General features: G+C 45.6%; 1 protein-coding gene across 1 annotated transcript; it reads left to right on the top strand.

The window, feature by feature from the left end:
- Positions 1–159: 159 nt before the first annotated feature.
- Positions 160–17,615, top strand: ERP27 (endoplasmic reticulum protein 27). Its single transcript, XM_058806004.1, has 7 exons — positions 160–280; positions 501–601; positions 3,240–3,377; positions 6,716–6,829; positions 9,732–9,857; positions 16,577–16,774; positions 17,436–17,615. Exons 1-7 carry the CDS (start codon positions 160–162, stop codon positions 17,478–17,480), a joined length of 843 nt encoding a protein of 280 aa, XP_058661987.1. The 3' UTR covers positions 17,481–17,615.
- Positions 17,616–17,669: the final 54 nt, after the last annotated feature.

Raw genomic sequence — 17,669 nt, 5'->3', positions numbered from 1 at the left:
GCACTGCAGGGAGGGGGGCTTTCTCCAGCCAGGCACTTATCTCAGGAGCTGGAGGCTTTGCCCTGGGCCAGCTGCTCCCTTCCCACCACCCCAGGAAGGCTGTGGGTCCCCACAGCAGCTGACGTGTCTCTCACTGAGGAGAGGACTGAGCAGGGTGGCATGGCGAGGAGAAGGCGAGCTGGAGCCATGGGCACATCCATCTTCCCGTGCCTCTTTGCCATCCTGCTTACCAGGTGCTCCCCAGCAGGGTGTGCTGGGGGGGGTGACTCTGCATCCCACAGTAAGTGAGCTTTCTTCCTGCCTTGGGGAAAGTGGGTCTGCTTCAGGGAGTCTTCCTTATGCTGCACAAACGTGTTCTGCTTGCAAGAGAGGTGTGTGGGTTGTAAGGTTGTGATGCTTGTGTAAGAGCTGTAAGGTTGGGATGCTTGTGTGTGTTGGGGGGATCCTCTTTGAGCTGCTCCTTGTGTACACTCTGCCCAACCCTGACCTTTGCTCTGCAGGCACAGCCAGCACCACAGACAAACCCATCCTGTTAGACAACATCCCAGATGCCGAAGCCTTCATCAGTGGTGCAGAGGTGGCAGTCATTGGATTCTTCCAGGTGTGTTCACAGCACCTCCCCTCTGCCAGTTGTGGGCTCTATCCCACCCTGATGAGAGCATGAGGGTGGATGTGGTATAAACACCTGCCAAAGCAGCTGTTGTCCCAAAAAGCCCCCACAGTGCTGGGGCTCTGACAGGCATGTGGAGGGATTGGGTGATGAGTGACAGAGAAAGCACAGGGAATTTGGTCTGTGCATGGAAAAGGAGATGGAGTAAGGGAAGAAGATGAAGGAGGTTGTAGGAGCCCTGGAGCAGGAGAGAGGGAAATGCTGCAGGGGAAGGAACAAAGAAATGTACATGGTAGAGAAACAGTGTTGGTGAGGGGTGAATGGGAATGTCAGTTATTTGCTGTAGTCGGCAAAGGCAGAGGAAAGCACTGCCTGTGTGACAGGGATGAGGAAGCCAAGTCTCAGGGAGAAGTGATAGTGCAAGGCCTCTGAAGTCTGAGAGAGTCTGGGCTCAGGCTGAAGCCTCTTCGTGGGGAGGATGTAGGCACGGTCTCTGTTTCACTTCTTTGTTCCCCAGAGTAGGAGTAGATACCCTTGAGACCTCTGTCTCTTCTTATCTAAATTCCACTGAATTCAAAGGTGAGTGACAGCTATGAGTCCCTTGCCCCCCCAAATGGCATGAGTATTTTTCCTCAGAAAAGAAAAGGAAAGCATTTATTGAGCTACAGCACTGTAAAACAGAAGCCTTTTTAACAGGATCCTTATCACTTTTAAGTCCCTAAGTTGCACCTTTCTCCAGGTTTCCTTTGAGCTCTGTTCTGCTCTTCTGCTGTCCACACACTGCCTCATGTCAGAGAAGGCTTCAGACTTTCAAAACCAGATCCTTCTGCAAGCGCCTCCCTCCTCCTGCCCTGTGCCTGGGCTGGAGGGCAGTCTAGGGAGGGCATTGTGCTCTTGGTGCAGGGCAGTGGCATCTCCCAGCCCAGAGTGAGTGAGGGCCGATGGTGCTGCCTGTGCAGTGCGGCAGCAACAAGTCCGTGAGGGGTGAGCGCAGGAGGCTGATGCCCCAGGGCCCTGTAAGCGCTGATCACAGAGCTCCAGCCGCCTCCACGTCGGTGCCTGCGGGCGATTGGAGCTCCTCGGGGGATGCTCTTGCGGCGCTAAAGCTGCAGTGCAAAGCAGGCAGGCAATCTGCACACGCGGAACGAAAGTGCCGAGCGCCTCCTTCCCCGAGGGCAGCAGCTGGGCCTGCGAGGCCTCCTTCCCCGAGGGCAGAGGCTGGGCCTGCAGCAGAGCTGTGCCCAGAGCCGCCTCCTGAGCTACAGCAGGGACACGGCTCCTTCTGTCCTGTGCCACTGTGGCCTCCCTCTGCAGGACTGCATTCTTCAGAGGCAGACGGAGCTGCTGCCGTGCAGCCTCAGTGCCAGGAGCACGGGGCAGCCACATGTCGGGCACTCGGTGCCTGAAGCGCGGCCGGGCTGAATTTGAACAGCAGATAAAGACGTATGTGTGCCATGAAGGCTTGGCTCTTGGCCTGAAAGCATATTCATCCAAATAAAGCCCGTGTTCTCCGCTCACCATGAATTACTTCTCTGCTGCAGCCTCTCAGTTCACTGCAGAATGTGGCTCGGCAAGCTTCCCGTATAATGAGCATGGCCTCCCCGACTGGGAACAGCATGCCGTGATGGAAACACAGCACACTGCTCCAGAAGCCCTGCGTGTCTCTGAGAAAGGGCAGTGCTCAGCCTGATTAAACCCCAGGTTTCCCAGGAATGCTCCAAAACTCAGCGAGACTATTCCCACCCTCAGCTTTAGCGTTCTCACCGGAGCAGTTGATGCATTGGCATTTCCAAAACAGGTCATGAGAGATGTTTTTCTTTGGACGAACAAAGAATTTTGTTTTCCATTCTCTCTGGGCTCACAAACAGCTGAGCTGACAGTTCAAACTAAAAAGAAAAACAAACCAATTTCCAAGCAGAGACCATGTCTTGAGAATTTATATCCAATAAATAGAAGTATCAAAAATACATCATTAAAAAGTTGGGAATGGGAACAGCAAGGAAGGCTTTAATACAGGCAAAGGATAGCTGTAGTTAATGCTCTCTGCAAGAAAGAGAACGGACCTCAAAATACTGAGAAATCGCACATTTCTATCCTTTGATGCACCTGAATTAGCTACTTTTTACAGGATGTACCTAAGATGTCCTTTTAAAAGGAACCATGATACTGATAAGGCAAGGTGCTAAAAAATTAATCTAGAATCAAGGTTAGCATTAAAATGGCGATGTTTTTATATATGTATATATTTTGGAAACTCACACTTATATATACATGCATGTATATATATATATATGTATATGCTTACTTATTTATTTATTTATTTATTTATTTATTTATTTATTTATTTATTTATTTATTGGTTTGGTTTTGTTTTGTTTTAACGAGCTACACCTATGTTCTGGCGAGTGCCCAGGGGCTCAGCACCATCCTGGCGGGTTCCTGATCCGCACGAGGCGGCGGCAGTGGCCGCTCCCGCGGGGACCGAGCGGCCGGCAGGTGTCGCGCTCGGTCCGCCCGCGGCCGGTGCCGGTGCCGGTGCCGGTGCCGGTGCCGGTGCCGGTGCCGGTGCCGGTGCCGGTGCCGGTGCCGGCTCTGGCTCGGCCCCTCACCGTCCCTGCTGTGCCCGCAGGACGCGCAGAGCCCCGGAGCGGAGCAGTTTCGCCGTGCGGCCGGACAGGTGGCGGAGGTGCCGTTCGGGCTCAGCAGCAGCGCGGCCGTGCTGTCGCACTACGGCGCCGCGGAGAACACCGTGGTGCTGTTCCGCACGGTGCGTGGGAGCGCGGCGGGGCCGGGGGGCATCGCGGGCCGCTCCGTCCCGGAACACGCTGCCAGGCAAAAACCTGCATCTCCAGCATAAGGGTCTGGGTCCGGGTGCTCGGAGCGCTGGTGTGGGTGGGAGAGGGTCTTGGACGAGTGCATACAGCAGTAAAAAGCATAAAACGCATCTCTCCTTAGGGCAAGCCAAAAAATAGGGTTGTCATTGGCAGTCAGGTTGCCTGCCCACCTCAAAGTACATCCCTCTTCTTGCCCCAAAGAAGGCCTTTGCTTTTCAACTGCAGAGTGCCTGTCGCTGAGAGATGGAGAGTTAATTACACCTGGTAAGATTCTCCTGTTTAGGTGTTTGCCCTACGGATCTGGGTCAGCACCCAGAGCTCTGCAAAGAGCAATGCCTGTGTTTCTACATGACCTGCCCAGAGCTTGGCATTAACTTGGATGCAGTTTCTGTGGTTTTGGAAAGGGTCCTGAGACACATGAAAAGCATCTAGAGTCATGTCACAATGGATCAACACAGCAGGCTTGATACCAAAACTTGGCAAGTGTCGCTTCAGGCAGACAAAGCTGTCTCCTAGGGTACAAAACTTTTCCAATGAGACAGAAAACACATCCAGACGAGGTCTCTGCAGTTAAGAGATGCTGTGCCACCCTACACTGTGGTTTGCAGACTAATTTCCTAAATACACTTTAGGCATTAGAAGTCTTGCTTTTGAGTTTCCTAGGGATGGATGCTGTGCCAGATCATATCTCATGACTTCAGCTGTAAGTGCAGGTAGCTCAGTATAGCCTTAATGTAGCTATATTTGCTGAAATTTAAGGAGATGGCATTGGGAAGAGCCATGTGCTTGCTGCAAAAGTACCAAGAAGAGCTAAGAGCAAGGATTCTACTGGTTACATCAATTTCCCACGTTGCTCCTTCTTGCACAAGCATGGCAGTGGCAAACTGCAGAGGTAGGTGTGTCTGAAGAGGAACGGGGCCCCAGGCAGCACAAGATGTCCTAAAAGCCAGTGAAATGTTGTGACACCAGACCTCTAAGTGCTTGAGGTGGGGAGAAATGGGTACACACCACATGGTCTAGGGAAACTAAATATGGCAGCTTGGCCAAGTTCTAGATCCAGTCTGTACAAAGATTGGACAGTTTGTTCTCTTTTCCCCCCTCATCATTTCCTGCACCATGTTTACCACTGATATTATCCAAATAATTAGAAAAGAATGATCTAAGAGTGAGCAATAGTTAGGCAGATCCTTTTATTTAACCTTTTATTTGCTAGATGTTGCAATTTTCAGCAACACCCATTTCAATTTTGGTTCTTAGTCATTGTGGTTTTCTTCCAAAAATATTGAAAAGATCCTTTGTTTTTGCACTGTGCAGATAGTGAGGATGGCTGCACTGGGAGAGAGTTGATAAAATAAATTGTTTGGATTGCTGGAATTTGTATTATATTGAATATTCTTTTTTCGGAGCCAAGTTTTTGCAACTGAACTCTTCTTTAATATGGAAAAAAACAGCCAAGAAAACAATGTACTAGTCAGGTTCAAATATGGTTGACAATTCACTTGTCTGATTGTCAGTTTTTCTGAAATTATCAGACACATTATTTTTTCTTTTATCCTGTGATGAATAATGTGTAGGAGTAAGAGGTCAGAGATAAAAAGGAATTTTAAAAGAACGGATACAGGAACTTGGAATCAAATACTCATTTGAAGGATACAAAGATGCGTCACCAGGATAGAAGTGAATCAGAGGCATAAATTAATTTTTTTCTTTGCCTTTGCAGTGTATGAAACACAATGCTTAGAAGTTTAAACCATAATTACAGTAGTAGGAGGGACTGTGTCAACTGGTGAGACTTCTTTGTAAATAGGGGAAAGAAACAGATTTATTCTAGTAAGAAATCCTGATAGACCTAAAAAGAACATAGTTAATAGATGCTAACCACCTAATTATATGGAGTGATAAAGACATTTTGACTAGAGCTTCAGCTATTAAATGCAGGCTATTTTCCAACCTTATTTTCTTAAAAACATAAATGTTGAGTGCTGATTCAAGATGTTATTGTCCCCAAATGGAAGTCAGAAGTTTCCAGAAGCCCATGAAAGCCAAGAGAAGACTTTCTGTAGAGTCCAAGCTGCTTCAGACTGGTTCTCAAGGCCCGTCTGATCTCACTGCTCAGGTGTTGCACTGTCCTGATCTTATTTACTTGAGCAGAGCTGCCCTTTCATGTTGTGCAGGAGGAAAACCTGTGAGAGGAATCAGGCCACACTGTCTGAAAATCACCAGCTTGTGTTGTCAGACAGGGCGGGCGACTGGTATCAAAGACCTTGCCAATGACCACAGAACAGCAAAAATTACTTTAGATGTCTGCACACCACTGGAAAAACTAACACAACAACTTTCAGAGGTTGTCCACATGCAGAGAGTAAAATCTGAGGTGTGAATGTGGACTGCTTCTCAGCCCCAAGAACGTCATTCAACATGTGTATCAATGGCTTTCAAATCCCAAACTTTGATCCTACTTCATGTAAGAGACCACTGCTCCCATGGCTTAGCTCCATCACGTCCTGTGGTGGTACTACTCAGGAACCCTGCCCTTAAACCCTAGTGTATTGCTATCATTCAGTGGTTGCCTGCTTTTTTCTGTTTATCAGGTCATGAAAATCTCAATAAAATCCCATCATTTTGAGGGGATGAAGTGTGGGGAGATGTGTGGCAGGATGAATTTTGCTCTAAAGCTGAAATATGCTGGGTTTAATATTTTTTATTTTATTTTTGTTTTCTTTCCTGCTGTACTGGAAGAAAAATCCTCTTTTTATTGGAGAGATTTCCTGCTTGCACAATGTTTCCAGGAATTCCATACTGGGCGATGCCAATGTTTATTACTTGTAGAAGAAACAGAATGAGCAGATGAAGATGTTTAAAAGGGACATAAAGCCAGTATTGATGTGAGGAGCTAGACTATTTAATGGCCTCTCTCCACAATGCCTAGAATAGTTTGTAGCTAATTCTCCCTGTCTCCAGTGCATTGAGAGCTGGTGGTGTAGGGATGTCTGGAGCCCTCAGAGATTTCTGTTATACCATGAGTTTGGCTTGTCCTTTGGAGGCTGGAGAAGGCTGGGAGAGCCTTATCCCAAAGTGCAGGCTCGTTCCTGTAGGTTCTAGAGCTCCAGAATGGTGATGGGAAGAGTTGGGATTGTGCAGCGGGGGAGAGAGGATGGTGGTGTCCCAGGGGTGGGTGTCTCTGTGAGTGAGGGCAATCAGCGCCTCTGGAGGAGGTGCTGGGAGGAGAGGACAGCTGTGACCATAGATGTCTTTCTTTGCCTGACTCCAGGTGGACAATGACCGTCGGGATCTGGACATGAGCAGCGGAGAGGTCGATGCCAAGAAGCTGATCCGCTTCGTTCGCATGAACGAGCTCCGCCTGGTGACAGAGTACAACCCTGTGGTAAACACCGGCTCCCTGCACCCTCACCCTGTGCTTGGCCTTCCTCTCATGGTACCCTCTGGGCCCAGTTTGCATATCCAGATGGACGTGATAGTGTGATGGTGTAGATGGGATTGGGGAAGCCACACAGCTCTTCACTGCTGCTCCACATGTGGACTGGAAGCAGATTTGCTGGGGCATGAGTGTGGTGGGAGAGGAAGGGACCCATCACAGTTCCTTTGGCTTTCCAGTAAATTTGGGATGTTGAGGGACAGAGAACTCCATTTCTTACTACTCTGCAGGCAGTGCTGCTTCCTCCCATGGACATTTGCAGTGTTGTGCTATGCCTGCAGAGCCAGCTCAGCCAGAATGCCCTCTCTTTGACAAGCCTTGAGAAACATGGAAGCTCAAATGACCTGCTCTCAGAAGGCAGGATTTATGCATCACTCAGCACATAGGGCATGATGTAAGCCCAAATATTTGAATACATATTGAAGAGCAGGTTGGGAACTTCCCAAGCAAAATCTTTCCCATCCCTTCCATCGTTCCTCCAGAATTCATCAGTTCAATAACAACTACCACCACAAAAACAAACAAACAAGCAAGCAAGCAAACAAACCAACCAACCAACCAACCAACCAACCAGACACAAAATCAGGCTTAGAATGCTTCCATGTTGGCCATCTTCGTTGGCTCACCCATCTGACTGGCAGTGGTAGGGTCCCAGCACCCCTCCCTGCTGCACAGGTTGACCAAGGATTTAGGTTCTCCTGAAATCCTAGCGGTTCCTTGGTCTCATTGCTGTGGAGTCAGCAGGTGTTAGAAGCCCCAGTTGCTGCAAGGCTGAGACTTCATCATTGCTGATGGGGTATTTTGTGGCCTTCTGGATAGCTATAACAGCGCTGACCAGGCTCAGTTTGTATCAGAGACGAACCTGATGCATTCAGTCAGTTCAGTTGCAACCCACAAGTAGGAGAGGGTTTTGTTTTGAAATGTAACAGTTTGTACATTTTTTCCCCTGGTGAAATATGGTAGGATTTTGGTTATTTTTTGTAACAAAAAAAAAAAAAGTTTTTTTTTATCTTCAAAAGGGAAAATTACATTTTGAAATCACAAAATGTTTCTGGGGACTGCTATATCCTGCTCCACTGGCCTAACAGCCCTTTAAGAATACCCCAGTCACATCAGCAGGGATGATGTTCTCGTCTTTGTAATTTCCCAGACCTTCTGAAACCTTGGAGCCCCTATTAGATCCTTCTGCAATTCATGGGACAATCTCTCTTTCTTGATGCATTTCTGTTGATGCTTTGGGCTCTCACTGCATGGTGTCCTGTTTGGCACCAGGCTGTCTCCCTGACTGAGAATTCCTCAGCTGTTCAGCCGGTCCCCTCCACCCTGATGTCAGTACAGATGTTGTTGCAGTTTCTTTCCCAGATGCTTTGGAGCTCTATCAAGGTGCTGCAATTAACAGTGCCTCCTGCAGTCCCTGGCCCAAAGCCCTCCCAGCTTCCCTAAGGTAGCTTGGTTTTTCATAAATATTTATTCCCAGTGCATATGCTGTTTGCATCCAAAACGCTGCAGGTCAGCAGATAATGGGGTCACATGGCTCACACCAAGTGCTGCCAAGAGCTCCTCTCCCCATACTGGGGCCCTTACTGTTTCTCCCACATACTTTAGGAATTTTTAGGCAATGTTTACCCCGTGGGTTTTTCAGGAGAGTTAGATGTGATGCAGCCCTGCTGATGAGCTCTGCTGATTGCTCTCGCACAAGGTTGTGCGGACAAGCACACCTTTGTGCGGAGCTGCTGGAGGAATTGCTGCTCTCTCCTTGTCTGCTCTCACCCCAGCCTTGTCAAGGGGCTTGCTGCTGGCTTCATCCTCACCTTCAGCCTCATCCTCTCCCATGAGCTCCTCTAACGCTTCCCAGCTTAGCTTGCAACCCCTCCACTGTTCCCCACCTCAGCTGCACACCATCAGAAAAGTGAAGGGATACTAAATATATGATAAATATTAAGCAAACAGCAGAGTCCAGTCTGCCAAAGTCTAGATGCTCTGTTATTCACGGCCCTTGCCAGCATGCACTCCCTGACCCCTTCCTTGTTACTCCTGGAGCATGTGGAAACTTTGTGCTGCCACTGGCGGGAGCTGCACAGGCTGTGCCTCTGTGGTTTTGGTGGCACTAGGGAGGCAGCAGGTCTGGCCCCACTCCTGTTTAATTTGAGGGAGAGGCTGCAGGCCGGCAGGAAGCAGACAGAAGTGAGATGAGGAGTGAGCGAGTTCATGGAGATGGTGCTGTGGCTTCTTGGGCAGTGCCAGCCCTGGTTCCTCACAGAGGGCCAGTGTGCAGTGCCCACCTGGCCCTTGCCCAGGGTCTTCTCTCACCGTGGGACACAGAGACAATTTTAACCCTCAGCACTCAGGATTGTCCAGGCCCTCAGGCTGCTGAAACTGTGAACTCATCCCCATCCTACATACAGTGTAACACCAAAGAAAGAAAATAAGGACAAACACCGACCTTGACACCACAAATCCTTCTCACTTTCTTGCTTGTTTTTCAGACAAGTGCTGGACCTCAGCGATTTAGGACACCCGTATATTCAGTGTTTGCTGGCCTTGCTCTTCACATCTTTAGTCTTCCTGTATTCTGCCCTACTCCTACTCCTCTTGCCTAGTCACTATCTTAAGGCCAGTGATGGACCTTTGGGGTCTTCAGACCCTTGTCTGGAGAACAAGCAAAGCCAGGGGGGTTAAGAGCTTCTGCAAGGAACCTGAATTGGATCCACCCTGCTTTAAAGAAATCTGTCCTGCTTTTGATACTGACTTGCAGAGAAGCCACAGCTGAGCCATGTCCCACTGACACTGCATCCAATGCCAACTGAGTGTTCTCAATCTCCTTGTCTGTGTTTCTCTCTGTGCTGGGCAGACAGCAGTAGGTGTGATGCAGAGCTCTCTGATCCTGAACCTCCTCCTGATCACGGACAAGATGTCTCCAAAGCACCCCGAGCGAATACGCAAGTTCCGGGCGGCGGCAGAGCTCTACAAGGGCAAGGTGAGTCCAAACAGAGAGAAACAGGGGCTGTTGGGGAGGAGAAAACCCAGTGATTTCTGCCATGAGTGGAGAGGGCATAATCTCCTCTGGTGAATCACGAGAGCAAAGGTCAAGTAGCAGGAAAAGAGGATTATCTGGATAATTAAAAGGATGGGTTGGTTCTGTTCACCTTTTGCCAGTTTGCCATCTCTCACGGGGTAAATCCCCTCTGTATCCTGCTCTCTGCTCTCCTGGTGAAACATCAGGGACTTTGTGGCTTTTAGCCCAGTTTTGTTCCCTTTTGTAGGGAGAGGACACACAGCTGCTGCTCTTCAGTCTGGCAACAGTTGTGCTCTACTGATGTGAGAGGTGAATTTGTACCTACAGCCTGCAGAACGCCAAGGCAGCTTATATAAGTGACCAGAGGGCAAATAATGTCAGTGCTTCTTAACCCTTTCACTTCTGGAAATAGCTGTTTTAAAGGAGCTGCAAATTGATTGCTTAGATTTCCCACACTAAGGTGATGAGATAGATGAGGTGCTTCAGAGAAATTTTGCCTGAATCTCATTCCTCTGGGAACAGAGCTCCGCAAATAGTAAATCATCCAATGTCTGCTTCTCTGCCAGCAGCTGGATTACAGTGGAATTTGTGTCCAAGGAGCAGAGGAATGAACTTGCAAGCAAAGGAGGATTGGGAGCAACAGCAGGCATTTGTGGCCAGGGAGAACAGCAGATGGGAGGGGGCAGAATGTCAGAGAAGTGGGGAAGGATGAGCTGAGAGGCACCAAGAGGTCTTCCTCTGGGAAGTGTGGAGCTGGAAAGATTTGGGATCTGAAAGCTAGAATATCTGTATGCATCTGGTTTTGGTATTGAAGGAACAGATTATAAATCAAGAATAACCTCACCTTCGAATTCAGGGACCACCTCAGATCCATGCAATCTCAAAAGTCTTGAGACTTGCTTATGGCAGGACTACTTTGGAACTTTTACATCTTTCCTAACCATTGGCAAGAGACTAGGCAGAAACTATATATCAAAAACAAAAGGTCTCTTCAAAAATGTTTTGCTTTGATGAATATGTAGTTATAAAAGAAAACTCATTTATCTGTAAAATTCCATTTATCTATTGTGAGATGTGTGTTAAAGTGACAAAATTAACACTGTTCTCCATGAGAAGCAGAGTCTGATACAGGTCTCCACCTCGCAGCTATTTCTTCCAACACAATGCTGTTTAGCATCAGTATCCTTTGCTGATGCAGCTGCATCTAGTTTTCATGTGACTTGCCTAGATCTGAGTAAATAGCTGTAATTTTCCTAGAAATACTTCACAAAACATTGGATAAAATGTTCTACTGAAGTTCAGACAATTTATGAATTCTCAGCAAGCCAAATCTTTGAGTTTTTTTATTTGTTCAGGCACATTTCCAAACGAATCAGTCAACAAGTTTGCCAGAGTAAAGTACAAGTATTAGAGATGTGGGGATTTGACTAATTATTTCCACTTTATTGCTGTGGTACTTGAGGACACAGAGATGAAGTGACCTAGAGTCTAATAAGTTATTTTTCCCAAAGGAGTGGCACTCTGAGGAGTTAATTGTGTTTTGGACTGCCCTCCTAGAAAGGAGTGAGAGAGAGCTAAGATCTCTCTGCTTGGATTTTAGGTCTGGATAAAAAGGAGTAAGCAGAGTGAAATGCCCACTTGGGTTTGTCCCCATTGCTCTGCCATATAGAAAGACCTGAATTAGTTTGGGTGTCAGTGGCAGCCACTGCACAATGCCATGAAGATCCCTGCTGGCTAATTTTCCTTTGTGAAGTTATGTGTTGTTGGAACTACCAAGTTAATTGAGGCTTGCTTCAAAATAAGTATTGATTAGATTTTGCCTTTCAGCAGCTTTCAGTCTGAGAATAAATGCAAGATTCTTGACTTGAATTTTGTTCAGGATTTCCAGTGAATAATTCCTGTCCTGTGGGATGGTGGTGAAAGGTTTGTTTGTGCTGAGGGGTCAGTGCTACCAGTGGTTTGAGCAAGGAATCATTGCTGTGCAGTGGAGAGATGTTCAGGCTCCTGTGAGCACGTTCCACTGCATCCAGCACTGCTCTACAGCGACTGCAGAGGGCCAGAACAGACTGGGGGTACTTGGTGTGTGCAGCATTTCTACAAGCCAGTAGAACATAAACAGAGACTCAAAAAGGATCCCAAGCAGGAGAAGGGGAACTGATCCTGTCACTCATCTCTGCTGCACGCTGATGGAAGAACAGTCCTTGTCATTGCCATCATCAGGGGGAGGGAAAAGAGAAACTTGTCACATGGAGAGAGAGATGAAGAGGAGCTGCTACTGCTGATGAATGACTTGGTTGGTTTTTCTTCACCCCAAAGAGTGAAGAGAAAGCGTGGAATTGTGAAATAACTGAGGTTGGAAAACATCTCTAAGATGACTGAGTCCAACCTTTAATGGATCATGAGGATGTGATTCACCTGCCAGTTTCTGGATTATGGTTCTTTCACCTCTGGTTTATGATATTTTCACTTCTGCCTGAGGGACAGCTGAAATTTTCAGCTGGAGGATCCATGAGGCAGGATGGTGAGGACTTATATTTGAAAACAGTCTGAACTGCACCTGCAGTAACAGTCAGTGCCTGGAGGCAGCCTTAATTTTCTAGATTTTATTGTGGAACCTGAGCCCTGTAAAATGTTGGAGACAAAAATGCAAATGATAGATGACGTTAAACCAGCAGAAGCTGACCACAATAAGAAGAAATATGGTAGTTTTCTAGCACTTTTTGAGGAACAATTGTGGGTGGATAACAGCTAACAAGAGTTCAGAGCACTGCAGCTGTGGGAATAAATCCACCAGCCCTCTTGGATCTTCAATCAAATATGTGCTTATTTGAGAAAGTACTGCCAAGAGTCCAGGCAAGGAAAGGAAATGCACTGGAAAGGAGATGTCAGGGTTTGCATTGCTGAGCCAAATTAGAATACTTATATTCAGTTTTCTTTCCACAGTGTCAGAGTATAACATGGTAATTACAGCTGTTGTAACTTATGGGCGTTTGCAGAAGTATCAACAAGGTGATGTTGGGAATAACAAAAACAGGTTTTTTTGCAGCTGACATAATTGGTTTCCAATGTCAAAATGATTTGGGTAAGGATGTTTGTAAACGCCCTTTTAATTTAGATGTAGGTCCCTTTAGAAATGGAGTTTGAGAAACTCCTGGTGTCCTTCAGGAGTTCTTCCATGAAAATGAAAAGATGATGGCCTTTCTCTTGCAGACAGTCATTTGTACAACTTTTATTCTTCTTGTCAGACACTGAGGGATCCAGAACTGAGAGAGATAATATTTAGAGATGCCTTTTTTAGTCATAAAGAGAGAAGCCTGTAAATACAGACTTTTTATCTCACTTAATAGATATCTACAGTAAAGTTGGTTTTATAGCTGTCTTTTTTTAAAATTCATGACTGATGTTTTTGTTTTGCATTGATGCACTATGATGTAAGAAATTACTCAGACGTCAGAATTTGATCTTTTTGCTTATACAAAACAATGAAATTCAGCCCTCTGAAGTTCAAAGTCAAACACTGGATATAAGGCTTGACCATCCTTTCTGTTTGTCTTTGTTGGAGGAAAAACTAAACAATGGCCAATTGGTTTCTATCATTGCAGGGCTATTTTCAATTATCTTTAATTGCCTGGGCAATAACATCATTCCATATCCACCAACTTGATGTTCTAAAAGCACTGGGCTGGGAATCAAGTTGTTAAGACATCAAGACAGCACCAGTGTAGAAAATTTATGAAAGGTGGTTTATTGCAAGTGACAATGCACAGAAAATATCATGTGTGAAGGGGACATTTTGTGTGAAGTGGTTTCTCATTAATGCAGGATATCCTTCAGTGCCTGAAGCAGCAGATCTCTGAGCACAGGCAGGAAGATTGCTACAAAATGAAAAAAATTATGGAAATAATCTCAGAATTTAAAACACCCAACCAGCTATTGTACAGGATGGTATGAAATGGAAAGGGAACTTTCTGTTTGGGATGGAACTAACTGATCTCTAGCAGTGACATTAGAGTTGCCATTATGAGTGGGATTTGGTTTTGGTGAATTCTGTCTTTGGTGGGTCATCTGAGTAAATGTTTTAGGCTCTTTTTAGTACTGAGAGAGAAACAAGGGCATATGCCTCCTTCCCTTCTAAAATGGGTGGAATTAAACGCCTGTCACTGTTTATTGTAGAGATTATGTAGATGACTGGCTGAGACAAGACTAGGATCTGGACAGCAGAGGTCAGGCAATGTGAATCCTGCCTCATGGTCAATGTAATTTTCTGTGGTTACTGTGTTCATTTTTTATGATTGCAGCTGATTGGGAATCTCTGAACAAAATAAATTCCTCATGAGAAAATTCCAGTTCCACAAGATGGCATCTATCATGGAAATGTGACAACTGAGAAATTTTCTTGGTTTTCAGCTGCTGTGGAGATCAGGCTTCCAGTCCAGTGGCCTCTGGGCCAGCACATCCTCCCTTCTGCCCCACAGGTGTGACCCTGAGACCACACAGGTCCTGGCAGGGCTCCTGGAGCACAACCAGCAGAGGTGGGCCCTTCTCCTGAAGGAGGACCCATCCCAAGTCACAAACCTTCCAGGAATGACCATTCTCATAGGCATTAAGGGGTCTGCTTCTGAGCTACAGTGGCCCAAGTGCAATTGCTCTCTTTCCTGTATTTTTGAATGTAGGCAGAGAAGGAAACTTTGCTGTGCTTTGGCACACTGTAGCGATATGAGCCAAATGGGAGTCATTAGAGAGATCCATGTCAGGAACTCTGAATGATTTGATGGTATCTCAGCCTCTCTAGCTGAGGGGCCAGATCGTGTGTTTCTGTTTCCTCCTGTGGGGAAGAAGGCATTCGGAGTTCTAAATCTCAACCTTTTTGCTCTTTTATTCTTACTCTATTCTTGGTATTCATGGATAAAGTATGTAGATATTTTTAGTTTTGGGTGTTTTAGCAAAGTCTGGAAGCTTGATGAAGTGAAGAATATTGACTAACTTTTATTCATGTTACTATTTTAAAATACTATTCATCTGTTTTAAAGGTGGTGGAGATTTTGTATAGGAAGTAATGCAACAATAATTTTTTTAAATTACTTATTCTTTAATGCTTGATTTAAAAAAAAATTGTTGTCTAGTCAATCTCTTATAGAGAAACCCAAAAGCTGTTGAATGCACCATGAAAAGCAGTACCGTTTACTGTACTGACACTCTGAAAGTGCTTCCCTCCAACACTGGCCTCTGTTTCCAGCTTTCTAGTTGAAAAGGGAGCCCTAAAACATTTCATACTGCTGTTCCATCTGAAAGCCTCTTAGATCATGTCCCTAGACCTGTGAACCTTAAGTATGTGACCCTTTTCTAGCTTGGTGTTTTATCCTGCAAAAAGACTAATTAAGTGCTCTGGGAGAAGTACCCCACCACCTGTCTGCTCAACAGCTTTTTGCTCTCGGGGCACAGTTGACTTTTGGAAGAAAAATTACAAATGGTGAATATCACATATCCAGTGAAAGTGCTGTTCCTGTTTCTGTATTTCACTAAAAAACTGAAGCTAAACCTTACAGCAGCCTAAATACCCTCCTTCCCAATAAGCTGTTGCCTAGGAAAGCTTTCAGATATATTTGTTTTTGTAGAACATAAATTTAATAAGTAAAGAATTTAGTATTTATGAAGTTTATTTATAGAGAAGAAAACAAGTTTGGACCTAACTTGAGTGTTCTTCATTGAAAAGAAAGAAAAACATGAGTCACAGCCTGGGAACTGGGCACATAATCTTCACATTACATTGCTTCTTTTTTTTAAGCTCTTATTTTCTTGTGTAAGTGAAGCCACAACCTCGTCCATAGGTACACTGAATATGCTAGGCCCAGTAGATTGCACAGGGTAAAAAGAAGATAAAATTACACATGCTAGCTGGGTATTTTTTTCATTGACTTGGATCTCATCTGCTGAGGGATTCTATTTAATCAGGTCACTGATTAAATTGTTTAACTGCTATATTTATTTTCTCTTATGAATTTTATAATAATGACTGTAGGTCATTCTCATCATGTTGAGCTTCTCTCCTCAGGTCTGAATGCTCCACTGAGCTGGGCTATATGGACATTTCTGTCTTGCCAAAAACAAACTTCTGTTTCCCAAGTCCTTGCATCCTCACTTCTGCTCACTTCGACATGTCCTTTGGTTTTGATACTCTCATGTTCTTATCCTTGCAAGTTCCTGATGCCCTGTACTTCATTCTCACATTCTTGCAATTGAATTTGATTCTTCCCACCAAAACCCCTTTTTACACTGGGTCTTGCAAGGATGTGAGCATCCTATCCAAATAACATGCAAGTAATGGATTCAGCTTCTTTGACATTTGCTGTTAAGATAAAAAACATTTTGTTTCCTTATCTTTTAAGAGAACGGAAGCTAAGACTCCCTTCCTGTCATTCTGTAGATATATTTTTAAAGAAGGTGAAAGAAGACATTTTGTTTGGTAGTGTAAGTCTGGACTTGATAAAATACAGACAGATGTACTGCATGGAGCTGCTAGATAGTGGCCAAGGAAAGCATTGTCCTAACAGAGTATGGATGGTTTTCTCAAAATCTTTATAAAAATATCACTGTTAATCTTCATATGATCACTGCTTGGGGATCTGTTATCCGTCTCAGCTTCTGTTTTTCTCACGTTTTCTTTCGTATTTCCACCACAGATCCTCTTTATCCTGTTGGACAGCAATTTGCAGAGCAATGAACGAGTACTGTTGTACTTCCAGCTGAAGAAGTCCCACCTGCCAGCTCTGGCTATATTCCACACCCCAGATGATGAGCATGAAGTGGTGGCTGTGGATGACATCTCCATTGAGCGTGTACAGGACTTCTGTAATAGTTTCCTACAAAGAATGTCAAAGGTAAAGGGAGGCCTGATGATGTTGGTTACCAGGCTCTTGGAGAAGATTACTTCAGCTCCTTGAACTCCTCCCCATCCCTGTTACTTTCTCTTTCATGTACACTTCCACCTGAATATCAGAGAAATGAGATTTAGGGCAGAGCAGAGGTGGATGTCTTTGCAGACCCTCTTTCTTTATTGACCTCTGCCTTCCAGCAAGAAGAATTCACTGATCTCTGCAGCTGTATTAAGGTCTCTGTGAAGCATCTATCTTTTAGGAACAGTTAGGGAGACAAAGTGAAGGGTGCTTTTGGATGCTGAGAGGGGAGGTGGTGGATGGCAGCATATGAGTGCAGGTCAGAGAGACCAGCGGCATGGATAGGAATTAAAACTACCAGGAAGACTACAGAACAGAGTGTACAGATTGGGCCTTAGGACTCTACCAGTGGTCTCTGCTGGGAGAGGCACAATTAAATCTTCATGTTCATGCAGTGTTATAAGTTGTCTCTCTGTCAAAATTCATCCTCCTGTAGCACAGAGTCTTAGTGTTGTGTGACAGAAATGACATAGGGCAGTGGCATAGACAGCAGAGGGAGGCGTTTGAGTTATTTTTTTTTTCGTTATCCCTATGCTGAGAAACCAAGTAATGTCAAAACTGATTTCATCCCTCTGATGTGTTTTAGAAAGAAGACAAATCTGAGGAGAAGCCCCCCAATGAAGAACTCTGATTCTTTCTCAGCCAAGAGGATGACTGTAGCCAGAGTCTGTTTCTGGTCTATGAAGAGTTCACTCTGCCTTACAGCTCAGCAATTCCTGAGCCAATTCAGTCGTGGATTCCCATCATCATTCCATCTACATACACACTGTCTGTCCTCTCCAGGAATCTCTTCTCTCTTATCTCTTCTCATTTGTTGGCT

Source organism: Ammospiza caudacuta, chromosome 5 (assembly GCF_027887145.1).
Source record: "Ammospiza caudacuta isolate bAmmCau1 chromosome 5, bAmmCau1.pri, whole genome shotgun sequence".
Classification (NCBI taxonomy): Eukaryota; Metazoa; Chordata; class Aves; order Passeriformes; family Passerellidae; genus Ammospiza; species Ammospiza caudacuta.
Note: the sequence above shows the minus strand (reverse complement) of the source record. Positions and strands in the feature narration are given on the sequence as shown.

What these genes read in the sequence shown, in the direction of transcription:
- ERP27 (XM_058806004.1), top strand. Translation starts at nt 160, where the DNA reads ATGGCGAGGAGAAGGCGAGCTGGAGCCATGGGCACATCCATCTTCCCG. An exon ending in CAGAGCTCTACAAGGGCAAG is followed by an intron (nt 9,858 to 16,576) that starts GTGAGTCCAAAC and finishes TTTCCACCACAG; the next exon opens with ATCCTCTTTATCCTGTTGGA. An exon ending in TCCTACAAAGAATGTCAAAG is followed by an intron (nt 16,775 to 17,435) that starts GTAAAGGGAGGC and finishes GATGTGTTTTAG; the next exon opens with AAAGAAGACAAATCTGAGGA.